General features: G+C 52.1%; 1 protein-coding gene across 1 annotated transcript in view; it reads left to right on the forward strand.

Moving 5' to 3' along the window:
- The window catches only part of SEMA3G (semaphorin 3G), a 65,074-nt gene that overhangs the window by 20,508 nt on the left and 27,289 nt on the right, over nt 1-17,277 (forward strand). Inside the window, exons 2-3 of the mRNA XM_077821289.1 lie at nt 6,232-6,392; nt 11,667-11,729. Coding sequence (XP_077677415.1) covers nt 6,232-6,392; nt 11,667-11,729 — 224 coding nt within the window. The remainder of the gene's footprint in view (nt 1-6,231; nt 6,393-11,666; nt 11,730-17,277) is intronic.

The following is a 17,277-nucleotide window of genomic DNA, read 5'->3' on the forward strand; positions in this document are numbered from 1 at the left end:
TTCACTCCTGATTCAGATCAGAGATCCTGCTATAGCAGGGAAAATAATCTCGCTGGGAAATCATTGAACTTGGAAGTTGGGGTGGGAAAGGGCAGCTGTTCTCAGAATTGCACAAAACCACAACTGGGGAGAGGCAGAGCCACCGGGGGACTTCAGGGTAAGAGACCATAGCACTGGATCTGGGCAGTAGTTGGGTGTAAATTTAACATTCAGTTGGTGGAATCCTAAGTTGTCAGGGCTGCTTAGAAAATAGACATTGAGTGCAGGAAACAATGGAGCTTTATCCTCCTGGGTTTCCTCGTGTCCATCTCAATGATCATTACTGTGGAAAATCCTAGTTTCTCCTCCTGATCCAATAGTTCCAGCTGCCCCAGGGGAAACAGGCGACCAGGATCCCAAGCAAAGGCAGGGGAGGGAGCTGTCTCTGGCCCAGTGTCCTTGTCAGCCAGCATCAGTGGAACAACCCCAGGACTTGATGACAAATTACCCCCATCTCCCCTCGCCATGCTGGGAGCTCAGTGTCACTGCGGTGAATTACGGCCTCCTGCGCTCAGGGCAGGGTCTCAGTACCGGGCAGACAGTCCCCCTCGGGGGCCTGCCTGGGAGTTGTCCACTCCAGACTCCTATTTTACCATCACTATGGAGTGGAACTAATGCTTTACAGGGCTGCCGTGAACCTGGCTGGTGCTCACTGCACACTGAGGCCCCGAATTACCTTATTTCTCTCGCCCCGGCCTCTGCCCACTAATGCTGTGACTGTACTAGGCTTTCATGCTGAACATTTCTCTTGGGCTGCTTTGGTTGGGGGGTGTCAGCAGTGGGGGGAGGCCCTAGTGTAGACAAAAACTAGTTTAACCACCTTGCTGTCCCACCCTCTTTGCAGTAAGCTTAGCTGATATGGTGATTACAATGCCTCCTGCACCCTGTCTACACTAGTGCTCTGCTCCCACTGCTGGGAGCAGCAGTGGGCCCTGCGTTGTCACCCTCTTCCTGAAGCCAGAAGAGGTGATGGGAGGGTCACTCTGATTTCCCCACCCAGCAAGTGGTGAAGTGTTTGATCCAGGAGAGGAGGTGCTTGGCTTTGCTAAGGGAGGACAGCTGGGTGCAGGGCCAGACATAAGTCCGTCAGTGCTTTGAGATCCCATGGCAAACGCCATGCAAGGCTTGGTACGCTGGCAAAAGAGCCTTCAGCAGTCCTGATTCAGCTGCGTTTTTCTCAGCGCTACAAGGTGCTGGTTCCACATGCACTCACCGTTATCCTGGAGGGTTTCCTCTCCTTTGAGTCACTGGGAGCCATAGGACAGACCCCGCCACTGTCACCCTGGAACCTGAGAAATGGCAGCCTCTCAGGGTATGTGTTATGGGGATGGGGCATCCAGCTGACAGCCCTGCTGGGCACATATCGTTTTTTATTATTGCTGAGAACGGCCAAGCTTGCTTCAGGGACAACCAGCACAGGTCCTGGATGCAAACGGGCCAGTTTATCAATCCACCTCCCTCTCTAAGGGCACCCTGCCCACATCTCCAAGCCATACACAAAGGAGCCATTCATGCTTCCCTTTGACATCAGAGTGGGTGAGAGGGATTAACAAACTGGAGGTGGATTTGGCAAAGGCCTGGTTTCACAGCCCTTCTCCGTTCTCCTCCTTTATCCAGGAGGATTTTCAGTGGCTGAGCGCCCTGAGAAGGGGGTGTGTGTGTGTGTATCAGTTACACAGCTGGGGATAAAGGGCTTAGTGGTCAGTTTATACAGAATTATTACTGCGGGGGACAGCACTGTTAAACAAGAAGGAACCATTTTTAAGAGCTGCTGATGCCTGGAGAATGCCGAAACTCTCCTCTTTGGAGGCACTTCTGCTGGGAAAGCTGATATTTTCACTCCTGTTCTTCCCTCTTCATTGCCCAGAACTGGGATCTTTGTCTCTTTAGGGTTAACCTGCTCCTGCTGCTTATTCCCCAGGCCAATGTCATCATCCACTGCTGGTGACAACACAGCTTGTTGCTGTGGAGACGTCACAGCTGGAGGTTGCTCCAGTTGCTCAATGAACTTCTGAGGCGTAAAGCTCACATAGGTTAGAGATGAAGAAATCCTGTCTTATGGCCTCACCTGATGGAATCATGTGATATGGGGCTCTCGCTTTTAAAATTAAGGTAAGCTCCTAGCCTCCAGGTATGGAGAAAAGCTTGCAAATGCCAACCTTAAATGCTCAAACACCAGAAGGCAAATGAAAGGTCCCACTGCTTCATTCCAGGTATAATTCACCCCTATGCTGATTGTATAAACAATGCGTATGCATCTCTTTAATTCCTAAAATACGTGAAAGTGATGCCGAGGCCTCAGAGGGAATTTCACCCTCAGTGCACTGGCTGGGTGATATGCAGAGAAGGAGGCAGGGCATGAAATGAATGAGACAGGGTCCTGTGGCTCATGGCCTTATCTTTGTACTTGCTATTGCCACAGGATAAATATGGAGCAAATCTGAAGTTACCTTAATGTGAGCATATATGGGCCCTCAGGGCTACGCTGGGTGACTCAGGGTTGTGTAGTGAATGCACCAGTCAATAGCTGCCTCATTCACTACACTGTGCAACCTGTGTAGTGAATGTGGCAGGGGCCCTGGGGAAAAAATAGTATGAGATTGTGTAGTTGAAGACTTTCTTGTAATGCATACGTACAAAGGGCAAAGCTAAGGTTGCATATAGACAACCTGAATTCTGGCATTTCTTGACTTCTTGCATGATTCACTTTAAAACTTTAATGTTCTTTTAAAACAGCTGTTGGCATGGAATTTAGATTGGACTGGATGAGATAGATAACAGCAGAGGTCAGGCTAGCTTTAGTCCTTGTCCAAAGCTAGCGCTGGCTAGGTGAAAAGAGAAAAATCAAGAAGAGACTTGGGTACAGCTGGATCTCAGGTTAACGGGGACCTTTAATTGATGCCCTTAGATGTGGTATTAAAAGAAAGAATTGGGGATTTGCTGAACACGTCTAGGTTGGCTGGAAGCCTCCAGAGAACTGATGCACTACTGCCAATGGCTGTAACTCCCCAGGAAAATCCTCTACTGATAGTGTGGTTCTCAGTCATGGATCCTCCCCAACTCCCCCGTCAGCTGGTGGTGAACTAGTGTGGATGGGACTGAACCATTGCCAGCATGGTCACAGAGAGTGTGGGGGAACCTGGATGGACTCTTCTGAACCTCTCTCTGCTCCGGTTGCTCTAAACTCCTGTGTGGGAACTCGGAGAGGCCTTTTGCTGGGCATTATGACCTCAGAGACTCTTAATGTGAAGTTCCTCCCCAGATAGAACAGCCCTGCCGGCTCCCTTCCCAAGGTGCTGGCGCAGGAAGGTGGCCTGTAGCTGCTCCTGTGTGCCTGTGTCCTGAGCTGACCAGGAATAACTGAGGATCAAGGAGAGAGTGGCTGGAAACTAGCACCTCTGTCTCCTGAGCCCGGGGCCTGGTGCCAAGATCCTGCTCTCTCAGTTTATCTAGTTGTAAATGTACACACCACACGGCGGAGACAGGCCTCCGATAAGTCTCCCTGCCCCCGCCCCGAGCTGTGATTCTGTGAAGGTCACTTGGCGTCACAATCTGCACCCCTTTCTTCACCTCCACCCCCGTTCAGAACAGGCATGCCGCCGTAACACATGTGCTCTTCAGCTGCCAGGACCTGTCCCTCCAATCCCCTTCCTGCAGTGGGGTGCACTTGGTGGCAGAAGAATGACAGGAAAACTCCAGGGAGCAGGACATGGTCTGTCCCAGGCAGTATCAGCGTGGCATAGTGGTGATGCCAACTGAGCTTTCCATTGATGTGCTACATGTCAGTCTTGCCCTGCCTTCTCTGACTCCTCTACTCAACCTCTCCCTGTTCTCTCCAGCTGCTCTTCCCCCTTCCTTCTCCCAGCTCCCCACATCTGCTTCTTACCCATCATTCCTTCCCACCCTGCCCCTTATTCCAAAGGATGGAGTGTACAGAGACCGTAAGCCATGTATTCATGGTGAGTTCACCCGGTCCTTCACCCATCATGCCGAACGCAGCCTGTTCCCCTTCCTGTGTCCTGGAGGGAATAAGGACTAGCAGAGGACTGGAAAATCGCCATCTGAGTGTGGATTCCCTCAGAGGTGCTGCCAGCTTGCTGTAAAGCCACTGGACCAAAGGAACAGAACGAGAGGAAGGGCGGGGTCAGGAGGAAGACCTTCAAGTCTCCCGGGAGCACCTCTGCTCCATTCCCATTCATTGGTTACTTCTGTGCTTCAGGTTCCCGCACAGGTTATTGTGTACAGCTGGCGTTCTGAATGCCCTCTAGCCGGCGTCCCAGTTGCTGTACTTCTTGCTACCGGAAATGCCTGGTCAACTAGGATCCTTAATGGGAAGCTGGCTGGGTCTGTCTTTGGCAAGTGGCTCGTTCGTGGCAAACCTCAAGTCTCTGTCTTTCCTTCCGCAGTCCGAATCCCCGGGTTGTTATAATACACCACAGGCTCCAGATGCCTAATCTTAGGATGCTGGTTTTTTCACTCATTATGCAAAAGGAATGCACTGGGGAGCCCATGCCAGGCAGCAAGGCAGAACAGAACACAGCAAGGCCTTCTCCCTCCCCTCCATCCCCCAGCTGCTCCAATGGGGGCACAAGAATGCCCCATCGGGACTGCTGAGCTCTAGCTGGGGACAGGAGCATTCACTTTTATTGCGTTGTAGTTTTGTGTGAGCGAGGATCTGTTCAGTGAACATGTCTGCATATACGCAGAGAGGTTCTCCATCTAATCTGTCTTTAAACGGAGCTCAGGCATGTCTCATCTGATCCCCAACTTGTATGTTAGTTACTTCCCTTGACTGGCACACGCATGGTAGTGCCATGGCAATAGAAGATGCCATGCGCGTGTCTAAGGAGGTGGCAGATCCTGGGGGGTGGTGTGGTGTTATCCTGACCTGGAGGGCGAGGGACTGAGGAGTAGTTCCTCCCAGGAGGAGTCAGGGCTGGGGGCACATTCATAGGGCATGCCAGTGCTCTGGGTCACTAGGAGGTGCTGCAAGGGGCAGGATTTATGGCCCTGGTAAGGTTAATATGTAAATGTGCACAGCACAGATGCCCTGCATGTGTAGCTGGGAGTTGTGCGTGTAGGGTTGTGAGTGAATTGTATCCTCTTGCCTGGCGTATGGGAGCAGCGTGGGGCTGGCAGCAGCGGGCAGGTGGGTTTATACTGAGTGGGCAATTCCTTTCTCCATTCCCCCCGCCCCAGGCAGCCCATTACCCCTCTCTCGATGCATTGTCATCTTCTCCCCCTCGCAATGGTCTCCTCACACTCCTGGCCTGCAGAGCCTCTTCCCAGCAGCCCCTGGGGTTGTCCTGTGCTCTGGGCTGTCTGCAGAGGGGAGTTTAATTGCTGATGCGCTGACAGACTCTTTACAGGACATTTATCTTCAGAGCTTTTATCAGCAGTAAATTTCTCTCCTGTCCTCACTCCCGGCTGACGATGGCTCCGTCCAGCTCCTCCTGCTAAGTGCGGTGAGCACTCCCAGCTGCACCGAGGGCCTGGTGCTCTGGGCTGGGTCTGAAACTAACAAAGGGTGAACCCCAAAGGGTCGGGAGAACCCTCAAGGGCAGGGTCTTATGTGAAACTCTTAGGGCTGCAAACAGGCTGGCCATGCCTTTGACATGGCTTTCTACTGATCCCAGTCCTGGCAGGAGCTGGACCCAAATGGCTCAAGTTGGAGTTTTGGGGTCGAGGCTCAGATCAGTTTTCACTTGATCCAACTCGGTTCACCTATCCCAGTCAGGGATGCCCTGGCAAGAGAAGACATCTGGGTCTCTAGCTGCAGTGCAGCAATGACCAATGGCAGCAGCATAAAGAGACCTTAAAGTGGGCAGAAACAGCCCTGGAAACGGAGTAGAGCTGGGGTGGGGGCAGTCTACACTGGCCCCCTCCCAGCCTCCAGCACAGGTGGCAAATTGGGGGCATGCCAAGGGTATGGCCTGAATGCATTACACTACGTCTGTTCTCTACTATTTAGGGCACACAGTGGGCCAGGGGAAACAGAGGGTAAGTTAGACCAGCCCTGAGGCTGTCGTACTTGGCTATAATGGAGCTTCCCGGGGGTAAGTGAGCCGGGCATGATTGATTGTGCTGGTTTTGCAGACAGGTTAGAGTTGGGGATCTGTGCTGTGTCCCACCTTCCCTGCCCCTCATGTGCTGTGACATCACAAGTAGATTCTCCTTGTTCTCTGCCTTCAGATCTTTTGGCTGCTAACCGCTCAAAGCTGTTCCTCGGCCACCGGGGCTTCCCAGACTTCCGCTCCCTGTATCTGGACGAATACCGCGACCGGCTCTTCGTCGGGGGAAAAGATACACTCTACTCTCTGTGGCTGGATCAGCCCGGCATGGATGCCAAGGAGGTAACACCCAATCTCTCTGCACCTATGCGGGTGAGCAGGGCAGCGTCGTTCCACACAGCACACATAATGCATGTGGCGCAGGGCTGGGCTGGTGTGGACGGGCCAGGCGCAGTGGCCCAAGACTGGGCCAGGGATCGGGACTGAGGTGCACTGGCAGAGCTGTGGGGAGGCTAGAACTGGAATAGGATGGGGCGGGCAGGTCAGGAGTAGTGCCAGGGATCTTCCAGGAGCACTGGACCCCAGGCAGAGCTCATTAAAGAGGGGCCGGAAACATCGCACTTAATGGAATTTGGGGGCACGTATGGGAAAGCGTGCAGCCTGCAGGGGGCTGGCCTGCAATGAACTGTAATCAGCAGCATGGAAGCACAGGCTGGCGATCAATGGAACCCTTAGGACAAATTAGCCCATTCGATGACGGGGCCAAAGGTAAAATCTGTGCAGGTGGGGACGGAAAACAAGAAAGTGGGGACATTGGGGCAGGCAGTTCTGAGATGCCATGGTGAAATCCTGGCCCCAGTGAAGCCAATGGAAGCTTTGCCCTTGACTTCAGTGGGCCCAGGATTGCACCCCGCCAGACTTTCAGTCTGTGCTGGAGGCACAGCAGGATGGTGGCTGGTTGCCCCGCTTTGTGCCTGGGTTTTGATGGCTATCCAGGGGGTCTCCTGCCCACATGAGCATCCCCTGTCTCCTGTCACTGCTCCCATTGGTTTAGGTTGGGTCCAGTAGTTGTTTAGGGCTGTGGTTTTCCAAAGCGCTCAGCCTTGGCCTAGCTTGGCTCCTGTCGGATTCCAAGGTAAAACTCTTTGACGTCAGTGTGAGCAGAGTTAAGTTACTTTGAAAAACCCACCCTCAATGCGCAGTGATGCGCCAGTTCTTCCCAAACGCTCCCTTTGCTACCGAGTGCGTGCCCTGCCTCCCACGCTGCAGATTTCCCTACGCTGAGGAGGGGCCCCCAACTCCAGTCTCTGAAATGCCCCAGACTTTACAGCGTGGGCTCATTGCTTTTAATGCACAACGGATCCCTCTCCCATATGGCTCTGTGGCACTGCTTCCCTTGATGCTCTGTCCCTACTGAGCTTTGACTGGCATGTTGGCTTAGATCCCCACATAGCCCGCTGAGTGTAAGCTGGATCAAAGGGTCTTTCATCTGTTCTCCCCAGGTTCTCCCCCAGAGGGGAGCAGGGGGCTTGTGCCCCAGCCCAGTCCCATCTCTTCCCCTGGATTAGATCCTTGGACCATAACCACACTATATGCCTCCCCCCTCTGTCCCCAAACCCCCTCTTGAAGACCTGCTGACAGGAGTGTGGTGAGGCCTATCAGCCAGCATGCTCTCCTCTGGATGGGGAGACCGGAGAAAACCTCCCCATCAGTCAGCGTACGAGTTCCCCTCCCCACTCCCGTAAGAAACAGAGCGAGAGGGAGGGTCCCCAAGGGAAGTCAGTGTAATTGGATCTCATTTCCTCCTCTTCCTGTGAGCCCGGGGCCTGACACAGATTGAATTATGAGCCATAGGCGTCTGACATTGGCAACCCAGCTACGTCCACTCTTTTCAACCACGTTATGAGAATAAATAAATAGACGCTACCTTATCGCAGTGACTCCCTCGCAGCTAAGTGGGCTGAAGGCATTTTTGGACGGAAGCAGGATTGTTTTAACAGCCCAGGGGCCGAGGTCTCTGCTAATAGACATAAAATAACGTTGTTAACTGAGACCTCTGCTCCCACCCTCTCTGTGCCCCACCGGGCTCTCACCTGATGAGTTCTGATCCGTCCCTCTCTCAGCCGATGAGCAGATGAGGTCCTTATTTACTGCCTTCTGTATATATATCTCCACCGTAGGGGGATGTATTGCTCTCTCCTTTTCATGCATATGGCTCTGCACCTCCAGATCCAGGCCAGGCATGGAGGCTAATGTGACACAATGCAGAGAGACAGGCTATTCCAGCCCTTTTAGAAGCCAGGGGTGCTGCCAGTTTCACAAGAGAGACTGTTCTCATGAGATTTCCAGCTCCTGCCTGCAGACCAAAGAGACCAAAGAGCTGGGATAGTGGGTGGATAATCAGCTGAGCCTTTGGGTTTATGATCCAAATTGAACCCTTCCCTAGGGACTGACAAGAGCCGGTGCCCAGTTGGGAAGTTTGGCTCCTGATTGGATCCGTGTATGAACTGCCCTGGAGTCCAGGGATGCTTGGTTTTGGAGGTTCTGTTACAGCCCGCTCTAGGGAGAGATCTGAACTGGGTACCGGAGGTCCAGATTTGGGGTCTGGACTTCTCCGCAGCCAACAAGGGGTCAAGCAGGCCTGGTGTTACAATCAATGCTGACCCCTGGCGTACTCCTCTGTCTACAGAGTGGTGATGCAACCAGTTGGCTTGATGACCGCTCTCGCTGTGGTCATCAGGCATAACTGAGCCAATTCTCCTCTGGCTCCTAGGGGCACAGAAGGAGGCCAGTGTGGGGGCGGAACCCCCCGAACCTGACTTTTGGGGCATGGGGATGAGTAGTGCCATCCTTCTCGGTACAGACTGAGGTCCGTCAGCAGAGCAGTATGCTGGGGCAGGGAGATCAGTGAGTAAGCATGGAGCAAATCCCTCCTTCGCCCCAGAGGAAGATGACGCACATGGGTAAGAGATGGAGCCTGTTGACGGGACAATCTGATCGGAAGCCCATGGAGACAGAGACCCATCAGTGCAGTGCTTGCTAGTGTAATCTTCAGGCTGGTGTCCATTTGTGATGCAGCCTGACCGTCAGAGGCTGGGGTTGCCAGGCCCTTGTCCAGAGGCTAAGCACATGCCTGGTCCACAGAGTGCCTGGTCATTGCTGATCCAGGTATCGGGATCCTCTAGCTCCTTCCAAAGCTGGTCTACTCCAAACTAGTGCCACGGAATGACACCACAGGCAGGCAGCAGGGAAGGAGAGGCAGTGCTTTGCATTTCAGGGGCTCAGAGGGGCAGTTTGAAGGGGAGAAGTTGGTGGCAGCAATGCAATCGCTGTGCCAGGGAGAAACCCCACCCCTGCCAGGTGCTGTGCGCGTTCCTGCAAGGAGACCCGGGAGTCTGGATGCCCTGCCAGGCAGGGCTAACTCCCCTCTACTGTGCTCGAGCTCATCTGCCACATAGAATCACATGGCAGGCCATCAGCCCAATCTGGACACCCCTCTCTGCTCCCAAGGGCTGCATCTGAATCCCTGAGCCCACAGGAAATGGCAGGGTGGGTAGGGAAGATGGCTCGGACTAGAGACCGGCAGAGAGATCGAGGCCCTTAGCCTCACATTGAAAGGTGTTGTGTCTTGGCCTGGTAACTTGGCCTGGCCATTCCCACTTCCCCTGGGGCGCGTGGGCTTCTCCTGACCCAACAGCTTTCCTTGCCTCTCCTACAGCAGGGCTGTTAGCACAGGGGATTCCTGCCTGAGGACAGTGACTGCAGCCGCTCGGAAACCCTGTCAGGCCAAGCTGAGAGCTGGAGCGGCCCCCGCAGCCCTGCCTCACTGACTGTGTGCAGCAGAGAAGGGAAATTCAGTGTCTCTGTAATGACACCGAGAAAAGGTCAAGGGCTTGTGTCCCCTGCCTGCCCTCTATCTGAGCGGTGGAGGCGCCCACGAGGGTGCCAGCAGGCCTGGCAGGAGGAGGATGTGCTCTTGTACACAGTCTGCCTCACCCATCAGGCACCCACCTTGTCACACACACATGCCCTCTCTCTGGCTCACCGGTACGTGCACATCAGTAACACGCAGACCCTGCAAGGAAAGACACGCCACCCCCTACCCACACTGACATGTTCCCACCACGCACAAAGCCTCCGTTCGGACGCATACAGCCCTTTGCCGCAGATGCAGGGTTCTGATGCAAACACACAGGCGGGGGCGCTCGGAGCACACGATTCATACAGTCACCCCTCACCTTAAGATGCTCACGCTTCATGCCCAGGCCCCGCTCACACACCCCCGCCCCCCGCAAACCTATATGTCAGAGACACACACTGACACTTTCCTGTGGCTCAGACTGGCCCTTTCTGGAATGGCAGTAAGGCACAGCGGTTAGCAATGAGACTGGGGAGCTAGGACTCCTGGGTTCTATGCCCAGATCTGTCACTGACTTGCTGTGGGGCTTTTGGCACATGTGTAAAACAGGAGCAGTGGTGCCCTACTTTGGATAACAAGCTCGGTGTAAATGGAGAGCGTTGCTGTTATTACGGCAGTGAATTGTTCTACTGAAGCGCCAAACCAGGCTAATATTCCAGGTGGTTTAATTATCTCTTAGCATTCTGTGGGCAGGACACTCAACTGGGCCTTGAAAAACCTGGCACTGTTCCACTGGGGGACCTGGGATGAGTCACAGCCCCACCTCGTGCCTCAGTTTCCCCACATGTCGACAGGGGAGTAATGAAACTGACTCATCTTTGTAAATCGGTCTTTCCATTTTTTGAGCCCAACAGATGAAACACACCATGTACGGGGCTCTCTAAGTGGCTCAGCCTTCTCGGTTCAGCTGGTGTCTTTGCCAGCTGTAACTTTGGCTTTATTTGGACAAATAGCAAAAGATAAATCATGCTGTGTGTCTCTAACTCTAGACCTGTGGCTGTGAGGGGGTGAGACCTCCCCCGGGGAGATGGGAAGATCAGCAGGGACTCTCATCTTTTTTAAGAACAAGTCTCTTATTTATCCAGATTCCTCTGCCAAGCAGCATCAGTGAGGTTACTGTAAGAGACACTTTCAAAGCCCTCAGTGGCTAGGATAACTATCTGCTAGAGTTACAGACAAAGAGTGATTCTAGTTACACCAGTGTAAATCTGGGGTCCTTCCACTGAAGCCAGGCTTACACTTGTGGAAGTGAAAGCAAATTCTGACCAAAAATTGGGGAAGAAGGGGCTGGGATCCCAAAATTAGACTAGCAGGGGGGGCTGCAGGTCGGGATTAGGGTGCACTGGGGAGGGAACCCTGCCCACCCTCTGCCTGTGTTACTTCCACCTGCAGCCCGCTCTATTAATGCTTAACGTTTACGAGCAGTGAGACACTTCCATCAGCTGTCAGGGAAGATTAAGATGTGAAGAGCTTTTGTGTCCAGATACGCTGCCCCAATCCAGAAATCAGAGCCATCTGAAGGAGGCTAAATGCCCTGACATCCGAACATCCCTGATTGTTCTAGGGCGACTGCTTAGAGGAAGTGGATTCCCAAGGGGCACTGCTCCCCAAAACTTCCCCTCATCCCAGTTCCCTCAGTCCCCCCTTGCTTGTGTCCCCAGAGTGACTTGGCCTCAGGTTCCTGTCTTCTGTTTCAGATTTCCTGGCCGCCTCTCCCTGGACAGAAGGAGGAGTGTTTTCAGAAGGGAAAGGACCCAACGGTAAGTTGCTCTGCTCCTCCTAAAATCTCCTGATGGAGTCGCTCTGGATTTCACCTTGGCTGCGCTGACTTATTTTTCCACACGCTTCTAGCTGTCAAAGAAGGCCGATAAAGGGGTTATTTATGCCTCTCCCTTGGCCCCCTTCTTCCATAACACTCCATCCCTGGAAACGGGAGGGAGTGTTATGTCCTGTTCTGGGCCCTTTTCCTGCATCCTTGGCTTCCCAGCTGACAAGGCCCATATCCTGAGTGGGCCCCAGCAGATCTCGGCTCCTGTTTGGCCCCTTCAACTCTGCCTGGTCACTAAACAATGATTGGGCCGCCCTAGCAGGATTCTCCTTGTGTGTGATAGCCCCTCTTGTCCTTCCTGAGCAGCTACTGCTTCTGGGGCGGAGTCCCTCTGTTATGTGTCTGACTGCAGACTATAACAAGCAGTTGACAACTAGGCCTCGTCCTGGGTTTGTGAAGTTGAAGAGGCAGTGGCTGTTTCTATATTTGGGGCTGTGGTTCCCCTTCCCATCGGTAGGGGACGTGTCTGGGGGATAGTGCATAGAACCTGGATGGTGTAGTCACAGCTCACCCTGTGTGACCTCGAACAAGTCACTTTTCCTTTCTGGGCTCACATCTAGGTTCTTATATGGCCCCTGTCACTGTCGCATCTGGGCTCTTCACCAACATTAATGGATTGATCCTCACAAAGCCCCTTTGAGGCAGGAAAAGATTATTATCCCCATGTTACAGATGGGGAAACGGAGGCATAGAGAGACTAAGTGACTGGCTCAGGGTCATACAAGGAGCCTGGAACTGAACTCTAATCTCCCGAATCCCAGTCCAGGGCTTTAACTACAGAACTGGCAGCAGAACAGTTTGGAATTGTGTACATGGAAAGCACTTTGCTTAGTGTGAATGCAGAGCAGAAGCCAGTCTTTGGATGTGTCTACACTGCAGTCGGGAGATCTGATTGCAGCCTGTGTAAATATACCTGAGCTAGCTTTGAGCTCACACATGCTGCAGTCACTTCCTGAATACAGTGTGGGCACACCGTTTGAACTGTTAGCTTTCTTCACCGTCCATACATGCATTACACACTGCAATATCCCATAGCATGAGCTGGGACATTCTCAGCTGTGGGTAGTTTTGGTGTCTCCCCATCAGAACAGCTGTGCATGAGATGGTGAGTGGTCTTGGCTGGGGAGATTGGGGCAGGGTGTAGTACTGAACCAGCACAGGGAGTGGACTAAATCTCCTCTCACCTGCTGAACCCTGAGGAGTGATGCGCATCGCATGCTTAAATCTTGATCCAAAGGCCATTGAGGTCAATAGGAGCCTTTCCATTGGCTTCAGTGGCCTTTGGCTCCTGGCCATAAGGAGCAGTACATGGTCCTTAGTGAGCAGCAAGAAGCTGGTGGGAAAGGCTGAATTCTTTATTGGAGGGTGTTTGGCAGATTTCAGTTCCCTGATTCCCTGACTCTTCCCCCTGCTTCTTACAAATGGTTGTTTTAAAACCACGATTTGAGACCCTAGAGGGAGTGAGGGGGCAAGAGAACCCCTTGTTGATAGTCCATCCCAAAGTTAATTGCTCCCAGGAGTGGCTGTCACTCAGTTCGGCCTTCACATGTTTATTTTGCAAGCTCTCACCAGTGGATCCAGGCCCTGGGGCGGCCCTTCTCCGTTCCCCTAGCCCTTGCTATTTGAGAGACTTTTTCTGAGGAAAAATAAACAGCAGAGAGGCTGAGAAACCAACAGTTGGACTACAAAAGGGCGGCTCAGCATCTGTGTACTCAGTAGAGTAGGGAGATCGGGGCTCCTGCCATCTTGGAGTGGAGCATGTGGGGGTGGCAGTGAGTTCTGACATTGGCTTCATGGAATTCACCAGCCACTAGCGGCTCCAGATAAGCCAGGCTCATCCGACCTGACTGCTGCTTGTATGCGTGGAGTTAAAAATATTTTCATCTTCCCAGTGATGCTCATGCTGGGAGTGGGTGAGTCAGGTTTTTTGTGTTAAAACTATCATCATTGCCTTGGATTTGTTGTTTGTGTGGGATTAACTCTTTCCACTAGCTTCACAGGCAGGCACATCAAAGGCCTGCTGCTGCTCCCCTCTTGCGTTTGCCCAGGATTTACACATGTTTATCCATTTCCCCTGTATTCCCTACTCACCAATCCACAGTTCATGTTTGCTTTTTGCTGCTGCAGTTTCCTTATGGTTTTGTTCTTCTCATCAACTTCTGGCTGCTTTTCTCCCTGTTCGGCAGAGGTTCTGGGGCTGAAACAGAACCCGGTCTCGTCTGGGATCTGCTGCTGGTAACAAGAAGAAGCGAGGCTCAGAAAGGCTGGAGGGTCGGTTCTGAGAATCTCTCCGAGTTTCAGATCCATATCCAAATGATCTGAGGTCTCCCTTCTCTTTCCTTCACCAACCCTGTCCTTCTCCCTCCAAAGGCTAATCCTTCAGCCCTTTTGCCTTTGTTTTGATTAACCAATACCCTCTCCCCAACAAGCATGGATTCCAACCCTAACGGAACCCCAGAACTAGTACATTATAAAGATACAAGCTGGTTCAGATGAGATTGAAGGATTTCAGCCAAAGTGGCAGTCCTGTATGGGTTTGGGAATGGGCTACTTACCCACATGTAATAGAAGGTTCTGATTGGTTCAGCTGGAGATTAGAACTGAGGTCTCAGTTGGTTCTTGTGTTTTAGAAACTGGCCTGCCCAGCTGATACACTGCGTGGGCTGTTTTCCGATTGAACAGTGTTCCCAAGCTATTGTCCAGTAGGTATATTGATTTCCAGGTTTCTTCATGCTCACAGACTGAATGGGTTCAGAGATGAGCACGCCTTTGTACAAGTTGTTGGATTGTGATACCTTTATTTCCCAAGTTAAAAAACAACTGTAGGCCAGATCCTCAGCTGATTTACATCAGCTATCTCTATTGAACTCATCAGAGCCGTATGACCATTCCCTTCAGCGGAAGATCTGATCAAAGCCTCTTCCGGTGGGTTAGTGCAACAGCAATTGACCAATCAGAACAGTCTAAGGAATGGCAATCAGCCATTAAGAATGAAGAGGTTGTGTCAATATATGGTAACCAAGTAGTTAGAAATGCGGCGGGGGAATCCTGGTTCCAGTGACTTTAATGGGAGTTTTGCCAATGGCTTTGATGTGGGTCAGGATTTCACCTGTAGAGTCTTATTCTCCTGGACTGCTATGCATCATTGCTCTCTTGCCATCATTTTCTTGCTGCTGGTTGATTTGTCTGTCCAGAAGTCTCTAAGCTTCCAGAGGACAGAAAAATACAAGCAGATGACTGGTGGGAGTTACTTACCAGCCATTTTAGGGTCTTTCTCTCCTGCCCATTGGGTAGCAAGGAAGAGAGGCCTCAAAAACAGGGACGGTGGGAGCAGAACAAGTGACTTTTGTTCTAAATGCTGCTGCTGTTGAGTTTCCACACCTGCCAGCAGAGCCCTCTTGCCCGAGAAGAGCGTGTAGCTCATGCCACACTGAAGCAAGACGAGCAGCCGCAGAGGGCCTCTCTCCAAACGCCGTAATTCAGCCAAAAGAAAACAGACATTCATCACAGCCGACAGGTTTAGACGGAGTCCTTAGAACGCCTTCTTCCCCCGGCAAAGCACTCGGCGTCACAGGCTGCGGGGATGAGGCGAGAGCTCCAGAGGCAGCCTGCTTTCTTTAAGTGAATATAAACAGTTGTAGGAAAGGTCCCAGCCTTTAAGTCTGAGGGCCTCTCTTTATCCACAGGGTGGTCAAACTACTCCGCAAGGCCCCTCAGCCTGAAGGGGGCCAGTCCCAGAGCTGGGAGAGGAGCCTTCATAGCCTGTTCGCCCCATGTCAATTTTAATGGGGCTCCTGTGAAGTGGACCCCTCCCTGCTAGGAACTGGACTGACCCCACCAACCCATTCCACACAGGTCAGAACAGTGATCTAAAGGTACAAAGGGTCCACATGCTATTACCCAACCTATCTCCCAGGTTGAGAGGAACATAGAGTGGTCTCCTATGATTGCTGAATAACTGAGAATCACAGGAGCTGAATGTATTGCATGGCACCACCTCCACCGAAGGGTGGAAAAGCTGAGGTTTCCAGCACGTGAATCAGGTGTCCAGCTGTGCTCACAATCACGGGAAGGCGATGCAGCTAAACAGCCAGCATTTGTGATAGCCTGGCCCTAGCACTGTATCTCAAAGCTTTACAAACCATGGGGCTGGAGACCTGAAACTCCCAGGCTTAGCCCAGGCTGGATATGGCCCTATATCAGTGTTCTGGTAGGAATCACTTGACTCACTGTTGAAGCGACTGGCATCCGTAGTGCTTTATGCAGTGAGAATTTAAGGTTTGGAACAGAGATACAGATGGAAACGGGCTGTCAGCATTCTTCCAAATTGTATTCCGTTCCTCTAGCAATAAGGAAGTTTCTGTCTATTTCCCTAGGACATGAAGGTAGATTTTCTCTCTTAATCAAGGTTACTTGAGATGACCTCTTATTTCAGGAAAATATTTTGAATTTCTTTTAAGAAGAATAACCTTTGGTACTGCGCTTCTAGGACCTAATTCAAACAGAAGCCGTTTTGTCACCAACCCAGCTCTGCTGTCTCAAGGAAATGGCTCACCATGCATAAACCTGACATCTGAAGGAAATCTAATCCCATCCTATTTCTTTTTGCTGTGCATCTGTGATGGCTGCTATCTTGGCCGACGTACTGGGGGATTGAACTGGGGACCTTGGGGGCTAAAAGCATAAGCTGCTACAGGTTGAGCTAAAGAGCCCATGCCTTGTGGTTGTGGGCTGTAACAGCTCATATCCTCTGTGGATTGGCAAAGAGGGGGACTTGTAACATGCTCACCTGTGGGCTACCTGTCCTTCATATGTAAGGATCATAAAATGTTTCAGGGCTGATCAGGCTGGGCTTGCAAACAGAGATACTGATGGGGCTGCCTCTCCTTTCACTTCCACCCAAGTGAGCCGGAGTGTCCCAGCTGCACTGGATACCAGAATTGCACTGGTGAAGATGAGTGGAGAACCAGCCTCATTATGGCCTAACTCAGAAATCCATGGGAGTGTTCGCGCTGACTCCAGTGGGCTAGGTTAACACAGAGTGCTGCTGAATATCTCTGCTCCAGGATGAGGAGTGCAGTATGTGGAGCTGGAGAAAGAGACCAGGGAGGATGACTGATCTCTGCCGTGTGAAGCAGCACAGCTGGTTCCTTCTGAGCCACGCCGGATGGATAGAATCTTGGAGCCCGACAGAGGATGCTCGGACAGTCTCTCTGGTCTCTCTGTGCTTATCAGCCAAGAGATCGCTGCTCCGGAAAAGGGAGCAATTAATCCAGGGCAGTCTCAAAAGGCCGTTTATCATCCTGCCCCACATTACTAGCCAGCCTCCCCTTTAAATGACTAATTCATCCAGAAGACAGCTGTGCGTGTCTGTCTGTCCGTCTCCTTCACTTCCTGCCATTGTTCCCCCATTCCCCTTGTCCAGAAAGCAGGAGGAAATGCTGTGCCGACAAAGTCGTGTGTCTGCAACAGGTGGATGG

The sequence above is a fragment of the Eretmochelys imbricata genome, chromosome 7, assembly GCF_965152235.1.
Source record: "Eretmochelys imbricata isolate rEreImb1 chromosome 7, rEreImb1.hap1, whole genome shotgun sequence".
Classification (NCBI taxonomy): domain Eukaryota; kingdom Metazoa; phylum Chordata; order Testudines; family Cheloniidae; genus Eretmochelys; species Eretmochelys imbricata.